We start from the raw sequence: 19,736 nt of genomic DNA, 5'->3' as shown, positions 1-19,736 counted from the left end.
ACACATGGGGACATTGCTCTTCAAACCACCACATGCTCCTTCCCAACGCCCAGTGTGACATCACTGATGCAAATGCCACGGGTGCCTGGCCCACAGAGCTACTTAGCCCAATATGCCAAGAGATTTGGTGATGGATATGGTGGGGCACTCCGCAGTCCTGGCACTCAGGACACTGAGGCCTGGGGATCACTGCAAGGCCAAAGTCCAAGCCTGTATTAACAATGCAGTCAAGCAATCAAACAGCAGGAAAGCCCACAGCCTGTGAAGATGGGCGAGTGTTCCCTGTGTGGCTCCCTGACCAGTGTCTTAGAGGATATTCACTCTCCGCTTGTCAAAGTCCCCACTGGACTTTCACTCCCTTGTTTAAAAGGATTTGCCAACCTCAATGACTTCAATTTTATTTTTTTCAAATCTCAAAAAAAAAGTCTATAGATTTCTTCTCTCTATGTTATAGAACATTTTTATAAAATGCAACTTTGTTATATCTAAAACAGAAGATATTGGTAAAAATCAACCTAAAAAGAAGAGTGGTCACCCAAAACAGTGTCATTGTCACCATTGTGTTATGACAGATGAGTATGAGGCTGACAACTTCACATTGTCACGTTACCCCCTTTGCCCAACGTGAAACAGCAAGCAAGAATCCCCCCCTCCCACACACACACATCCTGCCTATTTGAACCCTTATCTGTTAATTAACTTATTTCCAGAGATTACAGTTGGAGAGTTTGTGTGTTCGTGAGCTGGTTAGTGCTGTACACACACAAACTCCTTCCACAGACCATACATTACATACATATATTCATACATATACACACCAGACATGTAAACACATATATGCACATATATGCATTCCAATATATATCACAGATATATACACATATGCTACAGAGACTTATATAAACACAGGCACCCCACAGAGGCAGCTGCTCACTTGTAACACACAGACAAAAACAAACACCACAGACATATATGCTCTAAATACATGCCTTCGTGTACACACACTGTCCCAGTCAGATTTCTATTTCTGTGATCAACTCCATGACCAAAAGCAACTTAGGGAAGAAAGTATTTGTTTCCTCTTACACTCCCAGGTAACAGTCCGTCACAGAGGGAAGCCAGGAAAGAAACTCAGGGTAGGAAACTGGGGCCAAAAACTAAAGCAGAGGCCATGGAGGCGTGCTGCTTCCTGGCCTGTGTGTTCCGTTTTCTTACGCCACCCAGGACAACTATCCAGGGATCTTACTGATTCCAGTGGGCTGGGACACTATATCAGTCACTAATAAGAGAAAATGCCCCACAGGCTTGCATACAAGCCACTATAATGGAGACATTTTCTCAATTGAAGTCCTTTCTTCCCAGATGACCCTGACTTATATCAAGTTTTTTGTTGTTGTTGTTGTTTGTTTGTTTGTTTTTGTGTTTTAATAAAAGAAAGAAAGAAAACCTAACCAGCACACACAGAGATACCACACAGGCACCTATACCCGCATACACATTCACACAAACACACCACACCATACGGACGTACATGTCGATGTACACAGACCACACGCCTTGTCAGGAAAATACACCATCTACATTTTGAGCCTCTACTAATGAAAGGCCTCCTTCCGGTCCTCACTGATTCATAAACAGTGGCGCCTCGGCTGGAACACGGGCACATCTGTCACATGCAGGGACCTCTTTTGAACACGCACTGCATCAAGTGTCCTCCATGTAGCATGGGCTAGGACCGTCAGAACAACTGCTAAGCTACGTACTTGCACTAGCCCATTTTGTAGTTGCAGAAACTGAGGATCGGGGTGGTTAAGTTGATTCCGTAAGGTCACCGGTGCTATAAAATGGGGTAATAAAGGGTCTGTAGCTTTTGTCAGGCATGTTGACACACACCTGTAATCCTAGTGCTCGAGAGTCTAAGACAGGGCCTTGCAAGGTCAAGACCAGCCCAGGCTACATAGTGAGACCCTGTGTTAAGAAATGAGGGAATGGCTCAGTAGTAGAGCCTTTACGTAGCGCGTGCAAAGCTCTGGGTTCCATCACAAGCGGAAGAAAGAGGAAGGGAGAAATACTGTATGGGGTTCATAATCTGACTATAGTAGCTGTGGCTGACTGACAGCAGTCTACCCACCTTCCCGCAGCTGAGAGGCAGAGAAAAATGAATTCTGAACACTGCAACCAGAATCCTTCAGAAATCATTTCAGGACTGGATGCTAAGTAACTGCTCCCGAAGGACATGTACAATCATAAACATGGCAGAATTTGCATAATTATACTGCTAAATATACATGTGCCATTTAAAGTATAACTGCCCTAGCTTGGTATATTAGCACAATTACACAGAAACGGGAAAAGGAAAAGAACATTCCTGGTCGAATTCAGTTTTTAAAAAATGCATCTGAATACTAACTATGTCAAAGAAAAAACTGTAGAAGACAAACACAAGAACAATTACCAAAGTGCAAAATTATATGCTATAGTCTCACTTAGCTCATGATGTTATTTTCGAAATATTTAATCTGGGTAGTATTTTTAAAGAGTCTTCAGCCCCTTAAAGTCCAACTTCATGAGTATGGGGTATAAAATGCCAAGCCAATTTCTGTTGCAGTTTCATGCTATTCAAAGCAAATAAACGAAGAGTGCTTTTTCTGTGCAGCTTCAAAGTGGGATTTTTACGTCTAAAATGTGAGCTGACAAAACACGGGAGCCGGAGCCTCAGGGAGCTGTGTTTCCTTGTGAGCGCCCACGGGACTCTTGTACAGATCCTAAGAGCACTTCAGTGTAATAACCCAAATAGCTGCAAGACATGAGAAATCAGAAAGAAGAATCCTTCCTTTCTCACGTATACTAGGAGAGGTCTATTGGCGGCCCGTTTGAAGGAATGCAATTCTATAACAGCTCCATTGACATAGAAATGAAGTACTAAAGACTGAGTCATTTAATCTCCGCTCTTACACTCAGTCATATGCCCCATTCTTGTGGTGTTGGCATCTGTTTTCCTTTTGAAGACACTTACAGTAACTATCTAGCCAGGGCCAGTATGTATGGGGTAATCTGTCGGATGGCAGTGTTCTCCTTTCAAGGATCCCATGACCGTTGGAGTTTTCCCATAACAGCTTTTCTTGTATCTGCGCTTCTAGAAGCAAGATCATCTTGCATATTTTGGTGGCTTTGCCCAATCCCTTCTGCTGGGACTCCAAAAAGGAAAATGGGTTCAAGCACCTGTCAGAGACTTGTGACGGAGTCAGTGTGGGACAGACAATTTAGAGTACAAGGCCCTGGCTTCCCTTGCTTATAAAACGACTTCATTAAACTGCATCATTATCTTTGTCCATGCTACATAAAACAGCCCACAAGAACTGTAAGATTTGAGGGCATTTATGTTTTTATTATTTTCTATTTGTAGCTTGGGTCATATAAGCAAAAGCATCTTTCTAGAAATAACACTCAAAATTCAAAAACGCTCATTGCAGAGTCTCATGGCCGTGCTTCCAAATGCAGAACAGAATCCTGCAAACAGGATTTAGTTCTTCACACTCAGTGAACTTGAGCTGAGATCCCACTTTAACATTGTCCTGCAGCCAGAACAGCTAAGTTTATCAGAGTAGGAAAGAGTCACACTGTCTAGTCGCAAAGTCATGAAGAGTCACAAAGTCTAGTCCTATCTGTACCCTTAGTCTAAAGCAAACAAAACCACCTGGCACCTTGTTAGGACTTCATGGGCACCCTAGGCTTGAAGACAAGTCCTCACTTTTGGCCGGTTATAAAGAAGAGCAAAGAAAACGTGTGTGCAGAAGGGAGCCTCCATGCTATCTGGTTGTTTGGCTCTATGTTCAATGGCTTCCCGTCATGCTCTTACTTTAAAAGGACTGTTCGTGTGCTGGTTAACTTTGAGAGATGGGAGGGACTGCTGCCTTATGGGTTGAGCGGACGAAAGTTCAAGTCTGGGTCTGTGGCATTTAAAAGTGTTCACCTGCCTGGCAGCCTTGTGAGGAGTGTCTAGGCAGTGCTTTCTCCTGCTGGAGCACGGTGAACCATCATCAAAAATGTAGGGTTATTCTTTTCCTTCTCCCTGGGAGTGCCTATCATGGTGAGGCACCACAGAAAGTCTATACCCAAATGCTGCCCTGTGAGGACAGCCAGGTTGTCTCCACGCATTTGTCTTCTTTTGTTTTGCTTTGTTTTGGTTTTTCAAGACAGGGTTTCTCTGTGTAGCCTTGCCTGTCCTGGACTTACTCTGTAGTCCAGGCTGGCCTTGAACTCACAGCGATCCACCTGCCTCTGCCTCCCGAGTGCTGGGATTAAAGACGTGTGCCACCATGCCCGGTCCACATTGTCAGGTGTCCACCCCCACCCCACTCCCATGATAGAAACCTCCAAAAACACCCTCTGCTCTCAGAGAGAGAGAGAGAGAGAGAGAGAGAGAGAGAGAGAGAGAGAGAGAGAGAGAGAGAGAGAGAGAGAGACTGACTTTCTGAATCCTAGTGAACGTGACCAACAGCTCCTCACTTCAGTTCTGCCCTTTACCTGTTGGGAAGACAATGTTGTAATTTGTTTAGTTGGTTTGGTTTGGGGCATTCATTTCTAAAATGGGATCTGTGTACCCAGGCTGCCCTTGAACTCCTGACTCTCTTACCTCAGGCTGCTAGATGCTGAGGTTATACATTTGTGCTACCATGCCCAAGATGGAGCGTGATGACAGAGCTCACTGTAACTCCCATCAGTGTAGGGTCTTTGCCCAGCTTACGGTGAGGCATTAGATCCTAGTGGCCTTTCAAGTTTCCTATGTTACTTCCCGGACTTGTTAGCACTTGGTTCATTGGTACATTAATGGAGCCTTGCTCTGCCTCCATTGCTCACTTGTAAAATGGAGAAAATAACAACTCCACACAGGATTCATGAGCTAGGGTCTGAGAGCTCCTACTTTGAGCAAACCACTCTACCACAAGAAGAGAAAGAGAAAAAGAAAGAGACAAAGACAGAGACGAAACAGAAGCCTGAAGAGGCGGGCAGACATATTTTTTAATAGCAAAAAACATCAAAAGATAGAATGGAGGAGGGGTGAGAGAATAAAACTGAAATGTAGAATGGTGGAAGAAAGATTCAACTCAGAATACACAAAGTAGCCAGGCATATATATATATATGAAGTAGCAAAGCCACTAGCAAGTCTGTTGAGCAAAGTCTTCAAGGCTGGCGGAAGGCATCCTTTTAAGATTACCTCAGACCTGAGCAGTATGCTTGATGGCGAGGCCGGACCACAGGTGTGGTTGGATTACCATCTCTTGTGATGCTTGCTGATGCCTGACTAACTGGGCCCTTGTCTGACTTGCTTTCCCACAGAGCGCTAATTGTGGATCAATGTGTGTTTATTGAGGTCCTCTCACACACTTGGCTGTGAACCGGTTGCTTCACCAGACACAGAGAGGAGCTTAGATGTGGTTCTCATACACAAGGACCATAAACTTTGAAGACAACCATTAACCATTCAGAGCTTAACGTACGCATCCAAGCTGTGCTCTGGCTAAATGCGGTGAGCCTGCCTCGGGCTCCCAGTGCCGACTCAGACCCATCTGCCAAGAACATCTGCCATAGGACTTTGGGTTTTTTTGTTTTTTGTTTTTTGTTTTTTGTTTTTTTGGCTTTGGGGATGCTTGGGGGATATCTTCCTGTCTTCCTGAGAGTGTCAGAGTCTCCTAGCAAAGCAGGGAGCGGGGAAGACCTGCCGAGCGCAGGAGGGAGCTCCATGGTGGGAGAGCTCTTCCTGGTGTTTCAGAGTCCAGCTGGGGAGTCAGGACACGTATTTTTTCTCCTTGAAAACAATGTGGAGCGAGAGGACTAATGATACGCTTCAAGATAAAGAGGCTTCTGTGGGCCAGCTGGAAATCCAACCGCCACTTATTCCAAGTCCCAAACAATGAAAGAACAAGTAAACTTTTCAATTACACCCCTACCATAATTGGGGGGGAATGCTTGTACATAATTAATTCCAAAGCAGTGATACAGACTGCAATTGCTAAGAATTCAGAAGCAGGGGCACTTTCCTAAGTCAGGCTCATCTGGGACCTCTGTGATAATCCTCCCGATGGGCTGCAATTTATGACCTGCATATAATGAAATAAAAAGAAGGCCAACTGGTCTTTATCCAAAGCTGGCTATATTTCTACCATTATGGTACCTATAAAATGATGTCACGATAGGGTGTTTTGCCAGTCTGAGAAATCAAGTAGGTGCTGATACATTGAATTATTACTACATTTCCAGGAATATAACCTCATGAGTAAGGAATATTTGGTAGCCGTGCAATAGACGGCTGAATCCAGGCCACAGACGTCTAATAAATGTTTGACCATCTAACAGATTTATGAAGATAGCCCTCCTTATATTTACCCCAAAGATACTCTGTCAAAGATATGAGAGAATGACCACTATAAAGTCTGTGCTACTTTAAACAAAACTAACTTCTTCTGAGGAAAATGTGCCACCTGTCAGTAATTAGGTCCAATTAAAACATGACTATTTCTTCTGACTATTCAAAAGGTGCTGTCAATCAGAAGTTTCGAGTCTGACAGGAAGGGAAACAGTCGCCTAAACAGTTTAACATTCAGATAATTCCTTTTCCTCACCAACCAGAACCTCTCCACGGTCCAACCTTAGGGGCAGACCCCGCCTCCTTGAAGCTGTAGGAATCCCTGTGACTGTCCCCAGGCTGAAAACAGGGCTCATCTAAGTAACTGGGGCTCTCATGGTGGCCACATCACATCTTAGCTTCTGTTAGGATTCCCTGTCTCTCCCACCAATGGGCACGTAGATGACATTTATCCTTACTTAAACTCTAGGCTTTCTTTTCATGACTGATGTGACTCGAAACTTACAGCCAAGTGTAAGCATTAATTCCTACCTTCGAAAAGTGGCAGGTCTTTAAAACAATCAGTTATGTCCACTGTACTGCTGTGAGCCAAGTCATGTCCTCCTTGTCCACCCTCAGAGTTAAAAGGAATTTGGAGGTCACTGTCCTGAAGCCTGACTTTACAGAAAATAAAAAGGAGACACAGTTAAGAGTGTGCTAACTGGAGCCATTTGAGTAACCCCAGGTCTCAACACCACACTGCCTTCCTACTGTCTGGTAACTAAGGTAGTAGGTCCCTGCCTCCTCTATCACCCACGAGTAAGTAGAAGGTGACAGGCAATAAGAACATTAGAGAAGGCACAGATAAGCAATGTCTTTCTGCCAGGCAATGGCGGCACACGCCTTTAATCCCAGCATTCAGGGAGCCAGAGGCAGGCGGATCTCTGTGAGTTCGAGGCCAGCCTGGTCTACAAAGTGAGTCCAGGGCAACCAAGGCTACACACAGAGAAATCCTGTCTCAGGAGGGGGGGAAATGTATCTCTTCTTTTTCTGCATCATTCTTTTTGGTTTGGTTTTTCAAGACAGAATTTGCTCTGTATAGCCCTGAATATGCTGGAACTCACTCTAGACCAGGCTGGCTTCAGACTCAGAGATCCGCCTGCCTCTACCTACCGAGTGCTAGGATTAAAGGAGTGTATCACCACCACCCAGCCCTGAGTCATTGTATTTCTTGGAGTCCACACTAGGACTTTACAACTAAAGTAGGCAGGAGCCTACTTTTCTGAGGCACTCTTGTCATTCCCCGAAGCACAGGAGGCTGAGGCAGGAAGATCAAGAGTTAAAAACAATGTAGGTGATATTGTGAGACCCTGTCAAAGAAAGGATTGGCATGGTAGATCGTATTTTCACAATCACCTGAGGACCATCTCTCCATAGCTTCTGACACTGTCTGTCAGTTGAGGGTAAACGGAAATGAACATCTATTCCGACCAGTTTGTACCTGTATTTAAAAAAAAAAAAAAGTGATGCCACTCCAGAGCGTATATATTGAAAAATACCCTTAGGGAAGAGAAAGAAAACTTAAAATTGATGATTTCATGCTGGCTTGCTCTAGGGTGTGATAGCTAGCGTTGCCTGGCAGAGCCAACAGGAAATGAAACACTTCACCTCAGGCTGTGTGTCACCCTAGCAGAAAAGCCATGGTCACTGTTCTGTGCTGGCAAATCGGCCATATTTCCTGAAGAAACTCTCCCTTGCTGGAACTCAGTGTCTGCTGTAATATGGCGAGGCCCCCCCCCATCCCCACCCCATCATGGGTTCTGTACAGTTCTAATGAAAATAGCCACAAAACCCACTTTGTACCAAGAAGAGCTCTGTGGACATAAAACCTTGAAGCTATCCATTGACCCTGGCCATCCAGATCCAAGAGGCAACTGTGTCTTGTCACTCACTGACTTGGAGCTATTTTCAGGTCCCAACCAGTACAGCTTGCACCAGAAGTAAACTGTGAAGTAGATTAACTACTGGGAGTGCTTCCCCACTGCATTTACTGCGCTGCGAAGAACCCCATGGGGCTTCAGTGCGCCCTGTGAGCCCTGGCCTGGGTGTGTCTGAGCTTTGACCCACTTGCCTGGCTTGGCACACCCTTCTTTTTTTTTTTTTTTTTTCTCCTCTCCTTCAGTCAGGATTACTAAACCAGAATGGAAAACATTATGAGGGCTGAAAGAGTTCCTCCTAACGGAGAAGAAGCCTAGCAGTTCTAGGATCCTGACTCCAGATGGATTTCAGACATGATTTAACAATGGCAGAGCCTTTAGGCCCTGTGACCTCAGAGTGCTGAGAACTGAGCTCCGTGTGCCCTTTCCATCACTGTAACAAGACAGCTAAGCCACATTCAACTTACTAAGGGGAAGGGCCCGTTGATCATAGGTTCATAGACTTAAGCCCACCTTCACTTCGCCCTATCGCCTCAAGGCTCGGGTTGCTCCTTTATCAAGGCAGGAGTATGTGTGTCAGAAGAAGCCTCGGTACTTCATGGCATCCAGGAAGCAAGATGAGCCAAGGTTGTGCATCACCATCCAGGGCATACCCACGATGACCTAGCCCCCTTCCATGGGTACCACTTCCTAAAGTTTCCACTCCCCCGGTTGTACCGCAGGCTAGGGGGTGAATCCTTTAGCACAGGGACCTTCGGAAGACATTGATAGTCCAAACGCTAGCAGCCCTTTGCCATTCTCTGCCATGAACTCCGCTGCCTGCGTGCTGGTCCCTGCGTCTGAACTTGTCAGGGACTTGCCTGCTTTGAAGATTATGAGTTTGTGGCTGTGCCTGCCTGATTCTTACTGCCACTGAACAGCCACCGCCTGCCTGGCCCCTCTCCAGCCTCAGGACTTCGCCCAAATGCCATCAGCTGAGAGAGGCTGTTCTTGAATATCCTGTGGTTTTTCTAAGCTGACTCCCCACTCCAAGTCCGTCCACTGCAGGCTGGTCTCAGCAGAGAAGGCGCGGGCCCCTATTAAAATGCAAGTCCCTAAATGTCCTCGGGTCAGCTACCATCGAATTCAGTCAAAGCCAAGGCCCTAAAAATGACCTACGTCCGGGAAGAATGCACGGTTTAGCTAGAAGGGGAGGGGGGGCAGTCTGATTCCTCTCTGCTTTCTTTACAAAGTAACCATGGCTCCCTTTCATTCTGAAAATCTTACTGGTTTGTGCGTAATGCTGGATTCACCCTTCCTGTGGGGTCTGAGAAAGACCACCAAAGGCCGTCCCTCCTGCTGCCTGGCACTGGTTTCTATTGTCCTGCCCTTCTTCATTCCACTGTAGGCACAGTAACTCAACTACTCCTTAGTCCTGCCGGGCATCTAGGCTTGTTCTGGTTATCTGCGTATGTGCGTGCGTGTGTGCGTACGTGCGTGCATGCACGCAAGTGTCTGTGTCTCTCTGTGTGTGTGTGTGTGTGTGTGTGTGTGTGTGTGTGTGTGTCCTCACTTCTATGTCTTTGTTTCCTACAACATAAATGTTGGTTGAATCTTTAGAGGAAAAAAGTTACACCTGTGTAAGTTAGGACACAAATCTTGGTCAGTTCCTGGTTGGTGGCTTTGCTGGCATTACATTTGAGTTGGCTTACTACCACCGTGCTTGCTCTATTGCCCTCTTTAAAACTGTCAGTCTGTGTGCCCCACCCACTCCATCCAGCTACCGTATTTGGGTCATGTGGCAGCTCTTAGGAAGAGTTGCATCTCTAGCTGACTTCTTGCTGTTCCTCCAGGAGCTCTTTGTAGACAGTGCCAAGGATACAAGCACCCCACACAGTCCTAGTATGGGTGTAACTCCCTATGTCCCCCTTCAGGCTGTCTGAGGCCTGCTCAAGAAGAGAACATTCCTGTGTCATGATTCCTCATTTCCTGTCCTGGTGCCTACACCCAAAGTTACTGCCAAAGTGAACCTGAAGTTGATAATCAGCCCTCTTCCATGGCCTTGAGGAAAATAAACAGCAGCGGTTTCTAGTCTGTGAAGAAGTAAGGAGGAGAGGGAACACCACCAACTCTGGCGTTTCCTCCTCATACCACACTGTAGACTTTCATTCTTTCAGCGCCTCAGAGCATGTATAAACAGCCTATGCCCTCATCCACCAACGGAGTTCCAGTCTTGCTTTCAAACCAGACTTCTCCACACATACGCATATTTTTCGGCATCATAAAGCCAGTGCAGGGCTCAGGCGCAGCTCCATGACAGTATACGGACCCCAGGTTCAATCATGAGCACCGTAGCAGCAACAGTGGTCATCATGTCACATGCAGTGAGTCTCAGATAAACACCATTGCTTTAGCCACTGTCTTTTAATCTGGCTTGGGAAAGCATGACCAACTGCCTAGTAAGAAGATACCTCACCCTGTCTCCTGGAAACCAATAGAAAATGACATTATAACATTTAGAAGTGTCATGGCGGCCATAACTTGTCATTTGTTACCATCCTCAGACAGTCAGAAAAGCCAGGCTAGCATGAGATCCAGAAGGCTAGGAAAGAGCCTAGAAGCAAGATTGGGGTTGTGGGTTACAGTGGTACTCACTAGGCACTATTATAATTTGGATCTGAAACATACCCTAAAGACTTGGTCTTATAGTGCTGTTGGAGGTAGTGGAGCCTTAAGGAGCTGGGGTCTAGAGCCTTGAAGGGGGGTGGGTATCAGGATCCTGTCCTTTTGCTTCTTCCTCACCTAGCCCTAACCCCATCTTCCTAACCATCATGCCGCTGGAGAGGTCTCCTCCACCACATGTTCCCCACCATCACATGTAACATTTTGTACCACCATAGGCCATAGCCACAGGGCTGGTGTCTTTGGTCTGAACGTCAGAAAACATAAGGAACAAGAAAGCCCTCAGGGACTCACTAGTCAGTACTGCTGGCTGACTGCTAGAAGGACACGCCAGGATACAGAGACGTCTGTATGAATAAGGGACCCAAAGAAAATTAAAGGCTGATCTGCTTAAACACAATTTTGGATTTTCAGGTCTAGAAGGCAACACCATTCTAGGTTGGAACCTGAAGTCACAGTGTAATAGGGAAAAAAAAAAAAAAAAAAAAAAGAATCTGTGCTATTCTACAAGGGTTGGTGGTATGGATGTTAAGGCTACAAAAGATGGCAGATTGGAATAAGGAATCGTTTTAACTATGAAATGATGGCCCCTGGGCCACGCCCCCCCGGCTCCCCAGGCTCATATGTTTGAATACTTGGTCCCCAGCTGGTGGCACTCTTTGGGGAGGCCGTGAACCTTTTTGTTTGTTTGTTTGTTTTTGTTTTTTTGAGACAGGGTTTCTCTGTGTAGCCTTGGCTGTCCTGGACTCACTTTGTAGACCAGGCTGGTCTTGAACCCACAGCGATCCGCCTGCCTCTGCCTCCCGAGTGCTGGGATTAAAGGCGTGCGCCACTACGCCCGGCTCTTAGGCCGTGAACCTTTAGGAACTAACTTGCTAGAGAGTGCACTGAAGGTTGTATCCCAGCCCTGTTGCTGGCTGCTTGTCTGTTCTGCTCTGTCTGTCTGTCTGTCAAGAGGAGTCCCAGAGACATGCTACTGCTCCGAGGGGCCCACACATGGACTGTGTTTTCTCAGACTATGAAACACAATAGATCATTTCTCTTTTAAATTGCTTCTTGTCTGGTGGTGAAAACTAACATGGACGTGTGGCAGAAAGGCAGCTGGAACACCCACAAATATGAGGGATTCATGATTTTGGAAGGCAACTTAAGTAATTTTTTTCCACAAGGTTTTTCTGTGCAGCCCTGGCCATCCTGGGACTCACTCTACAGACCAGGCGAGCCTCAACCTCAGAGAGCCACCTGCCTTTGCCTCCCACGTGCTGCAATTAAAGATGTGCACCTCCACCACCCAGTGACAAGTAATTCTGGTGGGTTTTTTTTTTTTTTTCTTTTTATCAACTGTTTCTTTTTTAATTGAAAATAGGTTTTTTTTCTCACATTATATATTCTGATTATGGTTGCCCCTCCACCCGTGCCTCCCAGATTCTCCTAAATAATTCTAAATTCAGAAGCAGGGAACACATGGAGATGGCTGAAGCCACAGTAGGGAGGACAAAGAACACCTGGCCTTCCTGTCACTCCAGAGGGGCAGGTGCATAAACACCCTAACTGCCAGCTCCATCCACATCCATCAATGGGTCCAGGAGCCTCAGTGAGAAGGCAGGCTTATTCAGAGATCCAGGAACAGTATCTTAGTTGCCCAGCTTGCCCCCACTTGGGTGACTTAGGTCAGAAACGGAAAGCTCAGTGGTTAGCTGCCTGCAAGACTTCAGCAGAGCATGGAGGATCTGCATTCCAGTGCTCTGCTGACCTCACCCGCAAACAGCACCTTTCATTAGCTAAGGCATGTTTTTCCTCTCATACCCTAGAAACAGGGCATGAACATGCAAGGGCTTGAAACCTGGTCGCTATCCAGCAGTGGAAAAAATGCCTTCAGTTCTTCTAAGACTGGAGGGTTTAATTCTGTCAGCGTTCTCCCTGTGGAGACACTGGTCTTGGGGAAGGCACTGTGTGGAAACGGTGACCCCTTGTGTTAGTAATCTTCACAGACTGTGGTCATTGACCAGTCTCACTTTCTTGGTGGTGGTGGTGGTGGTGGCGGCGGCGGCGGTGGTAGTGTGTGTGTGTGTGTGTGTGTGTGTGTGTGTGTATGTGTGTGTGTGTACATGTTAAGATTTGTTCAGGTTGTTGTTGTTCAGATTTCCATTGCCTTGACTAAATATCTGAGGTAAACAACTTAAAAGTCAGAACAATTAATTGGAGGGGTCGTGACCTCAGTCTGCAGTTGGTTGCGTCAACGGTCCAGTGCTTAGTACGAGGCAGAACAGCGTGGCGTGGAGTGCTTTGGGAGCAGGAAGCTGCTTTACCTCAGGGCAGACAGGAAACTTGGGGAGGGGAGGAAGAGTGAGGGTCTGACCATCCCCTTCAAGGGCACTCTCCAATGATGGCTTTCTTCTGCAAGGCTTCAGCCGCTCCCCTCAATGCCACTGGCTGGAAACCAGGCTTCTTTTAGCAAATAAGCGTAGACTCTCCCTCCCCACCCCCCGCCCCGCCCCCAATGATTGCAAGTAGGAACAGCAACAAGCATAGAACTCAGAACAGCAGTCTCAGTCTCTGGAGTTTGTACTGCCTTGTGCAGCTAGTTTTAATGATGGGCAACTGGCTAAGGCGGACTGAGTTTCTGGTGCACATCAGCTTCTTCACAGGCTTCAACCAGCTCCTCCGTATCTTTCTCATATCTTTGAAAGCATATTCTTTAGGGGCTGGGGAGATGGCTCAGTTCGTCTACCACAAGGACGTGTGGGCCTGAATTCAGATCCCCAGCATACATACAAGAGCAGGCAGCGTGCCTCTGTTACCCTGTGGGTTGCTGGGGATGTGGAGACAGGCGGGTTCTTGAAGCTCATTGGCCACCCAGCCAAACTGAATTAGTGAGCTCCTACGTCACTGAGAGACTGCAAAAATAAGATGGAGAATGGTTCTGGAAGATACTCAGCATCACCCTCTGGCTTCCATGTGCACGTGCACACACACATGGGCATGCACAGCCTCATCGCACATGCTTGCACACACCATTTGGGAGTCATCATAAAGAATTAATGGTCTTCACTTGGTATGGTCTTTACCTGATGCCTAATTGGCACAAAATTGGCTTAACTATACAAAGATAAGGAACCAATCCACGCTCAAGGAGGCTTCCTTCAGAACAAAAGCACAGTCCGTAATCAAAAGCGGTTAAAGGTGAAACTTGAATCAAAAAATCACATAAATGAACTCACTGGCTAAAAATATTTTCTGGAACATAAAAGGCCCCCCAACCCCTGCTCCAAAGAGAGAAGCTGGCCCTCTAGCATTGGGCATTGCTTCCCCTGCACACACAGACCAGGGCAGGGAGGGATGCCGGTAAAGTCAGAGGCCAATTGCTGATGGGAACAGCACCTTCCTTGGGTCTTCCTTATATTCTTTATTCATGTTAGATATGGGCCTCAAAAAGATTTGTGCAGCCAAGCTGGCTTGCAGCACTAAATGACTAGTTAACCGACCCTAGTCATCACATAAGTACAATTTATGGAATGATAGAAAATGGTTTATGAAATCATTTTTGAACCGTCTTTTTGACAGTAATTACACCAACCCGTAATGCCTTAAACCAAGCGAAATTGGCGAGAATTAGCCTAAGCATCCTTAATATTCTGATGGTTAACATGCAGAATTGCCACTGCAGTAAAATGACAGGGTCGTGTTTAATTTCCCATCTCCCGCTGCATTTCTCTCATTTTTTTCCCTCTTCACATTAAACATACTTCATAACATTTCATCACGGGAGAAGGCTGCATAAGTTTCCAGTTGCTGTAATTTAGTTACACCATAAAATTGTTTCCAGATTACCAACCATGAAATGGAAAGACAATTTTATTTATGAATTTATAAATCAGGTAATCTCCCTCCAATGAATCCTGAAACCAGAAACACTTCGATGATTAAATAGGGAAGAAGTTTTCTCACTACCGTCTGTCAAAAGAATTGTATTTTCAGGAAATGGTTTTGGCTGAGACATTGGCGCACACATTTGTGGTCACTGTGCTGTCCGTTACTGTGCTGCCTATCTCTGCCTGCACCACACTGACCCCACATGCGAGTGGGAGAGAACTGTGGCCCCTCTGCTGTCAGCTCAGGTGTCTATAAGCTGCAGGGAGGTGTCCTCTCCCTAATGGCCCTGTTGATGCCACAGCCTGGAAGAGGCCACTCAGGAAGTCTTCATTCCCTGACTCATGGTTACTATGTACAGAACCAACCATGTGGATACCTACATTACACATAGGGCTCTTACTCCAAGCATCTAAACTCTCCCTCCAGGCAGTTCTATGCTTGTGTTGGTATCGTCCCTGAAGAATCAGGCAGTGGGGTGCAATTGAAGAATTTGTACCCCAAAACCACTGTCGGGGGAAGCTTGGTGGAGAAGTCTAACTCCTACTGAGCCAAAGAAAAATGCAAGGAAGCCCTATGGGCTCTCATAAGGCTAGCCAGCCTTTGCTGGGATGCTCTGTGATTCTGTGCCCAGTGATGATCCAGTTAAAGATAGGTCTTGTAGCTAGGCTTTTTGGCGTGGTTTTTAATGTGCTGCCATGCCCCCTTATAAGACACGATAATGAAAGCTTTTGACCAATTGATTTAGCCCTAATCTGCACCACATCCATAGCCAGTGTTGTGGTTGGTGTCAATGGGTCTGTACTGCATCCATAGCCAGCGTTACAGTCCCAGTGGGTCTGCACTGCATCCATAGCCAGTGTTACAGTCCCAGTGGGTCTGCACTGCATCCATAGCCAGTGTTACAGTCCCAGTGGGTCTGCACTGCATCCATAGCCAGTGTTGTGGTTGGTGCCATTGGGTCTGTACTGAATCCATAGCCAATGTTACAGTGCCAGTGGGTCTGCACTGCATCCATAGCCAGTGTTACGCTGCAGAGATTTCTTCCTGCCCCTTCCCTCTTAGCAGGCTCTTGGTTATTCCTTGTAGCTGTGCACCTGCCTGTACCTTGCCTTTCTCTCCATCTTCTGTGCAATGAATGACAGAGCTAACCAACTTTCACTCTATTACTGGCATTTCCCCCCAAAGAAAGTCACTTTCCAAGTGTTTGTGTGTATCCGTGTCTCTTATATGGCAGGCACAGTGATCAACCACCACCCTTATCACTTCTGAGATGCCATTATGGCTTACCAATAAACATGGGGATTCTGGCAGGTTTTTACTAACTTGATTTTTTTTTTATTTGAAATGTTTACTAGCTTTTTCCTTGACCCATGACCCTTTCATGGTAAGTAGGAGGCCAAGCTCACAGGGGTGCCTGAAGATGGTTCGCTTCAGAGGTTGGCATCCACCTCTGTGCCTGGGCATATCTACAGTCAGTCTGGAGATGTGCGTCCATACTTGGCATCTGAGATTATTTCTACCCCAGTAGAACAGTGGTCATACTGTTCAGACGTATATCACTTGGTGGGGGTGCTTGCGTTTTTACAATTGTTATCTACTACACTACATGACATACATGTAAGAAACCTCATGTCATCACCGCACCATGAGTTTAAACTGAAGAGAGCACATAAAATTGTCAAACCAGAAGCTGGTAGTTACAAAGATAAACTTAGTACCTAATAAAGCATTCAAGACATTAGTCCAAAGGTAAGACTCAAGGCCTCAAAGGTCAAGGACACTCTTGACTACTGCAGAGTTCGGGATAAGATGTCCTGTCTCTCCATAGCCCAACCTCACCAGCTGCTTTTCTGTAGGGAAAGGATGGATTGCGGTTCTAGCTCCATAGAGTACCAGGTAAAGCTGTTGGCTTGCACTGAAGAGCCACGTTGTATGAGCATGCTGTTTGTAGCATGGGAACCACTATCATGTGGTTCTGTGATACATCCATAGTCTAAGTTGCAAAAATGTGAACCTGTTTCAAATACCTGACCATAGTATAGGGAGCCCTGAAGAGAAAGGTACAGTACCTGGCCATAGGCAGCAACTAGGAGGATTTTTATTAGCATGTTCATGATTGAGTTGTTGACTATATTTTTCTTCCTTGATCCTATAAAATCCCCCAGGCTAAGGCTTCTACACTGTTAGACTGAGCATCATCTGCTCCCAAACTCATATCGATTTCAATTGTATTCTCCATGGTGTTGACAAGAGACAGTTGTTTGTCTGCCCTTGGGCTATGAAACAAGTATAACTACGTATACAATAAATATTTCCATCAGTCACACCAAAACCAGCCTGCAGCATCCCAGCTGTGAAAAGCAGCCTAAAGGCATGAATGGATGCAGGGTCTGGACCACTTATCACCAATCCCACTGAGGTCTCCTCTCATGGAAGGTAAACAACAAAACAGGGCAAAAAGGCTGAAAAATACATGCTGTGTGACCATCTGAGGGAGATGCTATTTTCCTGGAGGCCACTGATCGCCTGTGCATTGTCTTTATTTTGTGGGGTCACTGTCTCCTCTCTCAACTCCTATCAATGAATCTTGTCCTCAGCCAAGGATCTGCAGTTCTCTGTGTTTGAGTGGACTTTGGTAGCCTGCTGGGTGGTGCCTTTTATAACCCTCAGGTGGATCATTCACCTAGGAGAACCAGTCGGAAAGTCAACAGAGCTTTAACAAACAATTCTCTTGTTTTTCAGAGAGAGGATGCAAGCCATGGAGAAGCAGATTGCCAGTCTGACTGGCCTGGTTCAGTCTGCGCTTTTTAAAGGGCCCATTACAAGTAGTAGCAAAGAGGCATCTAGGTAAAAAGAAGCAAGCCTTGCAGTGAAAAAAAAAATAATAATAATAATTCAACCCGCTTCTCTTTAATCATTACAGCCATCCATTCAGTGAAATTCGTTTCTCCATGATCATTTTAGGGCTGACATGTTTACATCTTTATAAATCATGGTGTGGGGTTTGTTCTTTTGGTTTTGTTTTCCTCCTGGTAATTCTTGGACAAAGCTAACACTTTGGCCCAAGAAGGGTCAGAGGGCTTCCCAGTGCATGTGGCTTCCTGGACCACTTGCCGAGCAATGCCTGCCACTACCATCCATGCGTGTCCGCATCTGCCGCCATCTGAAAATCACTGCGCACCCAGCCGCATCCGCCTGTGTCAGCACACACCTGGGAAGCCTTTTCCATCTGTGGCAGCTGATGTCAAACACCTCCATTGCTTAATCCATCACTGCTAATTCTTAAGAGTAGAAGGGTCAAGGAACACTGTAGAGTTGACTCTTTTTTTTTGTTTTGTTTTTTCTTTTATTTAGTGAGAAAATGATGAAAGCCACAGCCAACAGGAACCAAGCAGATGGTGCAGGTGAGTGTTCCCAGGAGCTCTGGAGGCCATGAGATTCAGGCGGCTCTGGCTAGCTTCCCAAGGACTCAGTGTGTCTCCGAATCAGTTGGGAGGATTCCAGAGCCACCCAGAAGAACTCCATAGCTACCGCAGCTTCCTGCAGTACAGAAATGGCCTCACTCATCCATATGACCTTACTTCTGTTCCCGGTCCTGGTGTGTCCAGTGTATATGGTAAAATGTAAGATACTGCGCTGACTGCCTAGAACTTAGAATTCATAGAAAAGTTGAAAATATATGCGTGTTGAGTATCAAGATTGATGGGGTACAAATTTACCCAACAGGGCTTGCCTGTATTGAAAGCATCCCCCCTAGAAGAGTGATGGAGGGGGTAGCAAGGGTACCTGGAACTTAGGGATAGGAAAGAAGAGAGGATCCTTACAGGTGGAGGCAAAGATGTCCCTTAAGTGGAAAGTGAAGCCACTGGCAGACTCCACCCTGGGGAAGGACATTAGCCGGGTGTAATATGGGAACGGACAAGAGTGAATGAGTGAGCACTTACATAAGTCTCGAAGGGAAAAGAGAATGAACATGATTTAGGGCTTTCCTGGTGTCACCACATCTGGGTGGTAACAGCCTGATCCAATGGTCCCCAGGCAGGCCTCTCTGCACAAGACGCTCTCTTCCTGCCCACGGGCTTTGGAACAGATCATGGTAGGAGTGTGCCTACATGCCGAGTCCCTACAAAAGCCAGCAGCCAGTTGTGCAGAACCTCTAATTTGGGGGGAAGCCGCATCTTGTAGTTTCCCGCAGCACAGGAGTGTGGATAGGATTGAGAGCAAAGGTTTAGCCCCCACCCCCCACCCCTGGCTCCACTCAGGCCGAGCAAAGCCTAGCACTCAGTTATAAGGGCTGTTTCTCCAGCATTCAGCTTAGAAATCAATCTGCAGCCTGGGCTGAACCCAGTGACTTTATAGAAATCACTAACTCATCTTCAGAGCAATTGCCAGTTTGCTTTGGGGATAATTATTCATTCATTTTCTTACTTATTATGAACCCAAGGAGATAAAATGAAACTTCTAAACACTAAAGCCTTCAATGCCTCTGAAATCTACTCTGGGAAAGATGAGTGTCCTGTACAGCATCCTGATCAAGGTGTGCATGTGGGTTTGTAAGCTTTGATGCTCTCTTGATTTCTGTAGAGTAGTAATAAGGAAACTTTTAGGGAGCACTTACTGTGTGCCTGGCACTGTTCATGCATTAAGCCATTAATGTCTATCCCCAATGGGTAGGTACCATTTTTATTTCCTTGTTGCAGACAAGAAATCAGAACACACAGCCACACACACGTGACACACAGTTCACATACCCACTACTCTATCTCATCCTTCCATGTTACTATATGCCAGTCCCTTGAAAGATATGCAAGGTGTCTGATTTCCCCACTTTGAAATTGTTGTAAATGCCATTATTGAGCAAGGCCAAAGAAGCAAGTGTAGTTTCTTTGGCTATGCTTCCAAGTGTGTGATCAGGAA

At 46.1% G+C, this 19,736-nt stretch overlaps 1 protein-coding gene across 13 annotated transcripts in view; it reads left to right on the top strand.

Moving 5' to 3' along the window:
* Kiaa1217 (KIAA1217 ortholog) overlaps positions 1–19,736 on the top strand; it is a 302,809-nt gene that overhangs the window by 242,056 nt on the left and 41,017 nt on the right. For 8 of the 13 annotated variants that reach the window (XM_051151246.1, XM_051151250.1, XM_051151252.1 and 5 more), the window contains 2 exons: positions 17,562–17,666; positions 18,174–18,223. In XM_051151246.1, coding sequence (XP_051007203.1) covers positions 17,562–17,666; positions 18,174–18,223 — 155 coding nt within the window. The remainder of the gene's footprint in view (positions 1–17,561; positions 17,667–18,173; positions 18,224–19,736) is intronic. The other 5 variants (XM_051151247.1, XM_051151248.1, XM_051151251.1 and 2 more) reach the window with 1 other exon arrangement.

Source organism: Acomys russatus, chromosome 9 (genome assembly GCF_903995435.1).
Source record: "Acomys russatus chromosome 9, mAcoRus1.1, whole genome shotgun sequence".
Classification (NCBI taxonomy): Eukaryota; Metazoa; Chordata; class Mammalia; order Rodentia; family Muridae; genus Acomys; species Acomys russatus.
This window is presented reverse-complemented; position numbering and strand designations above follow the sequence as displayed.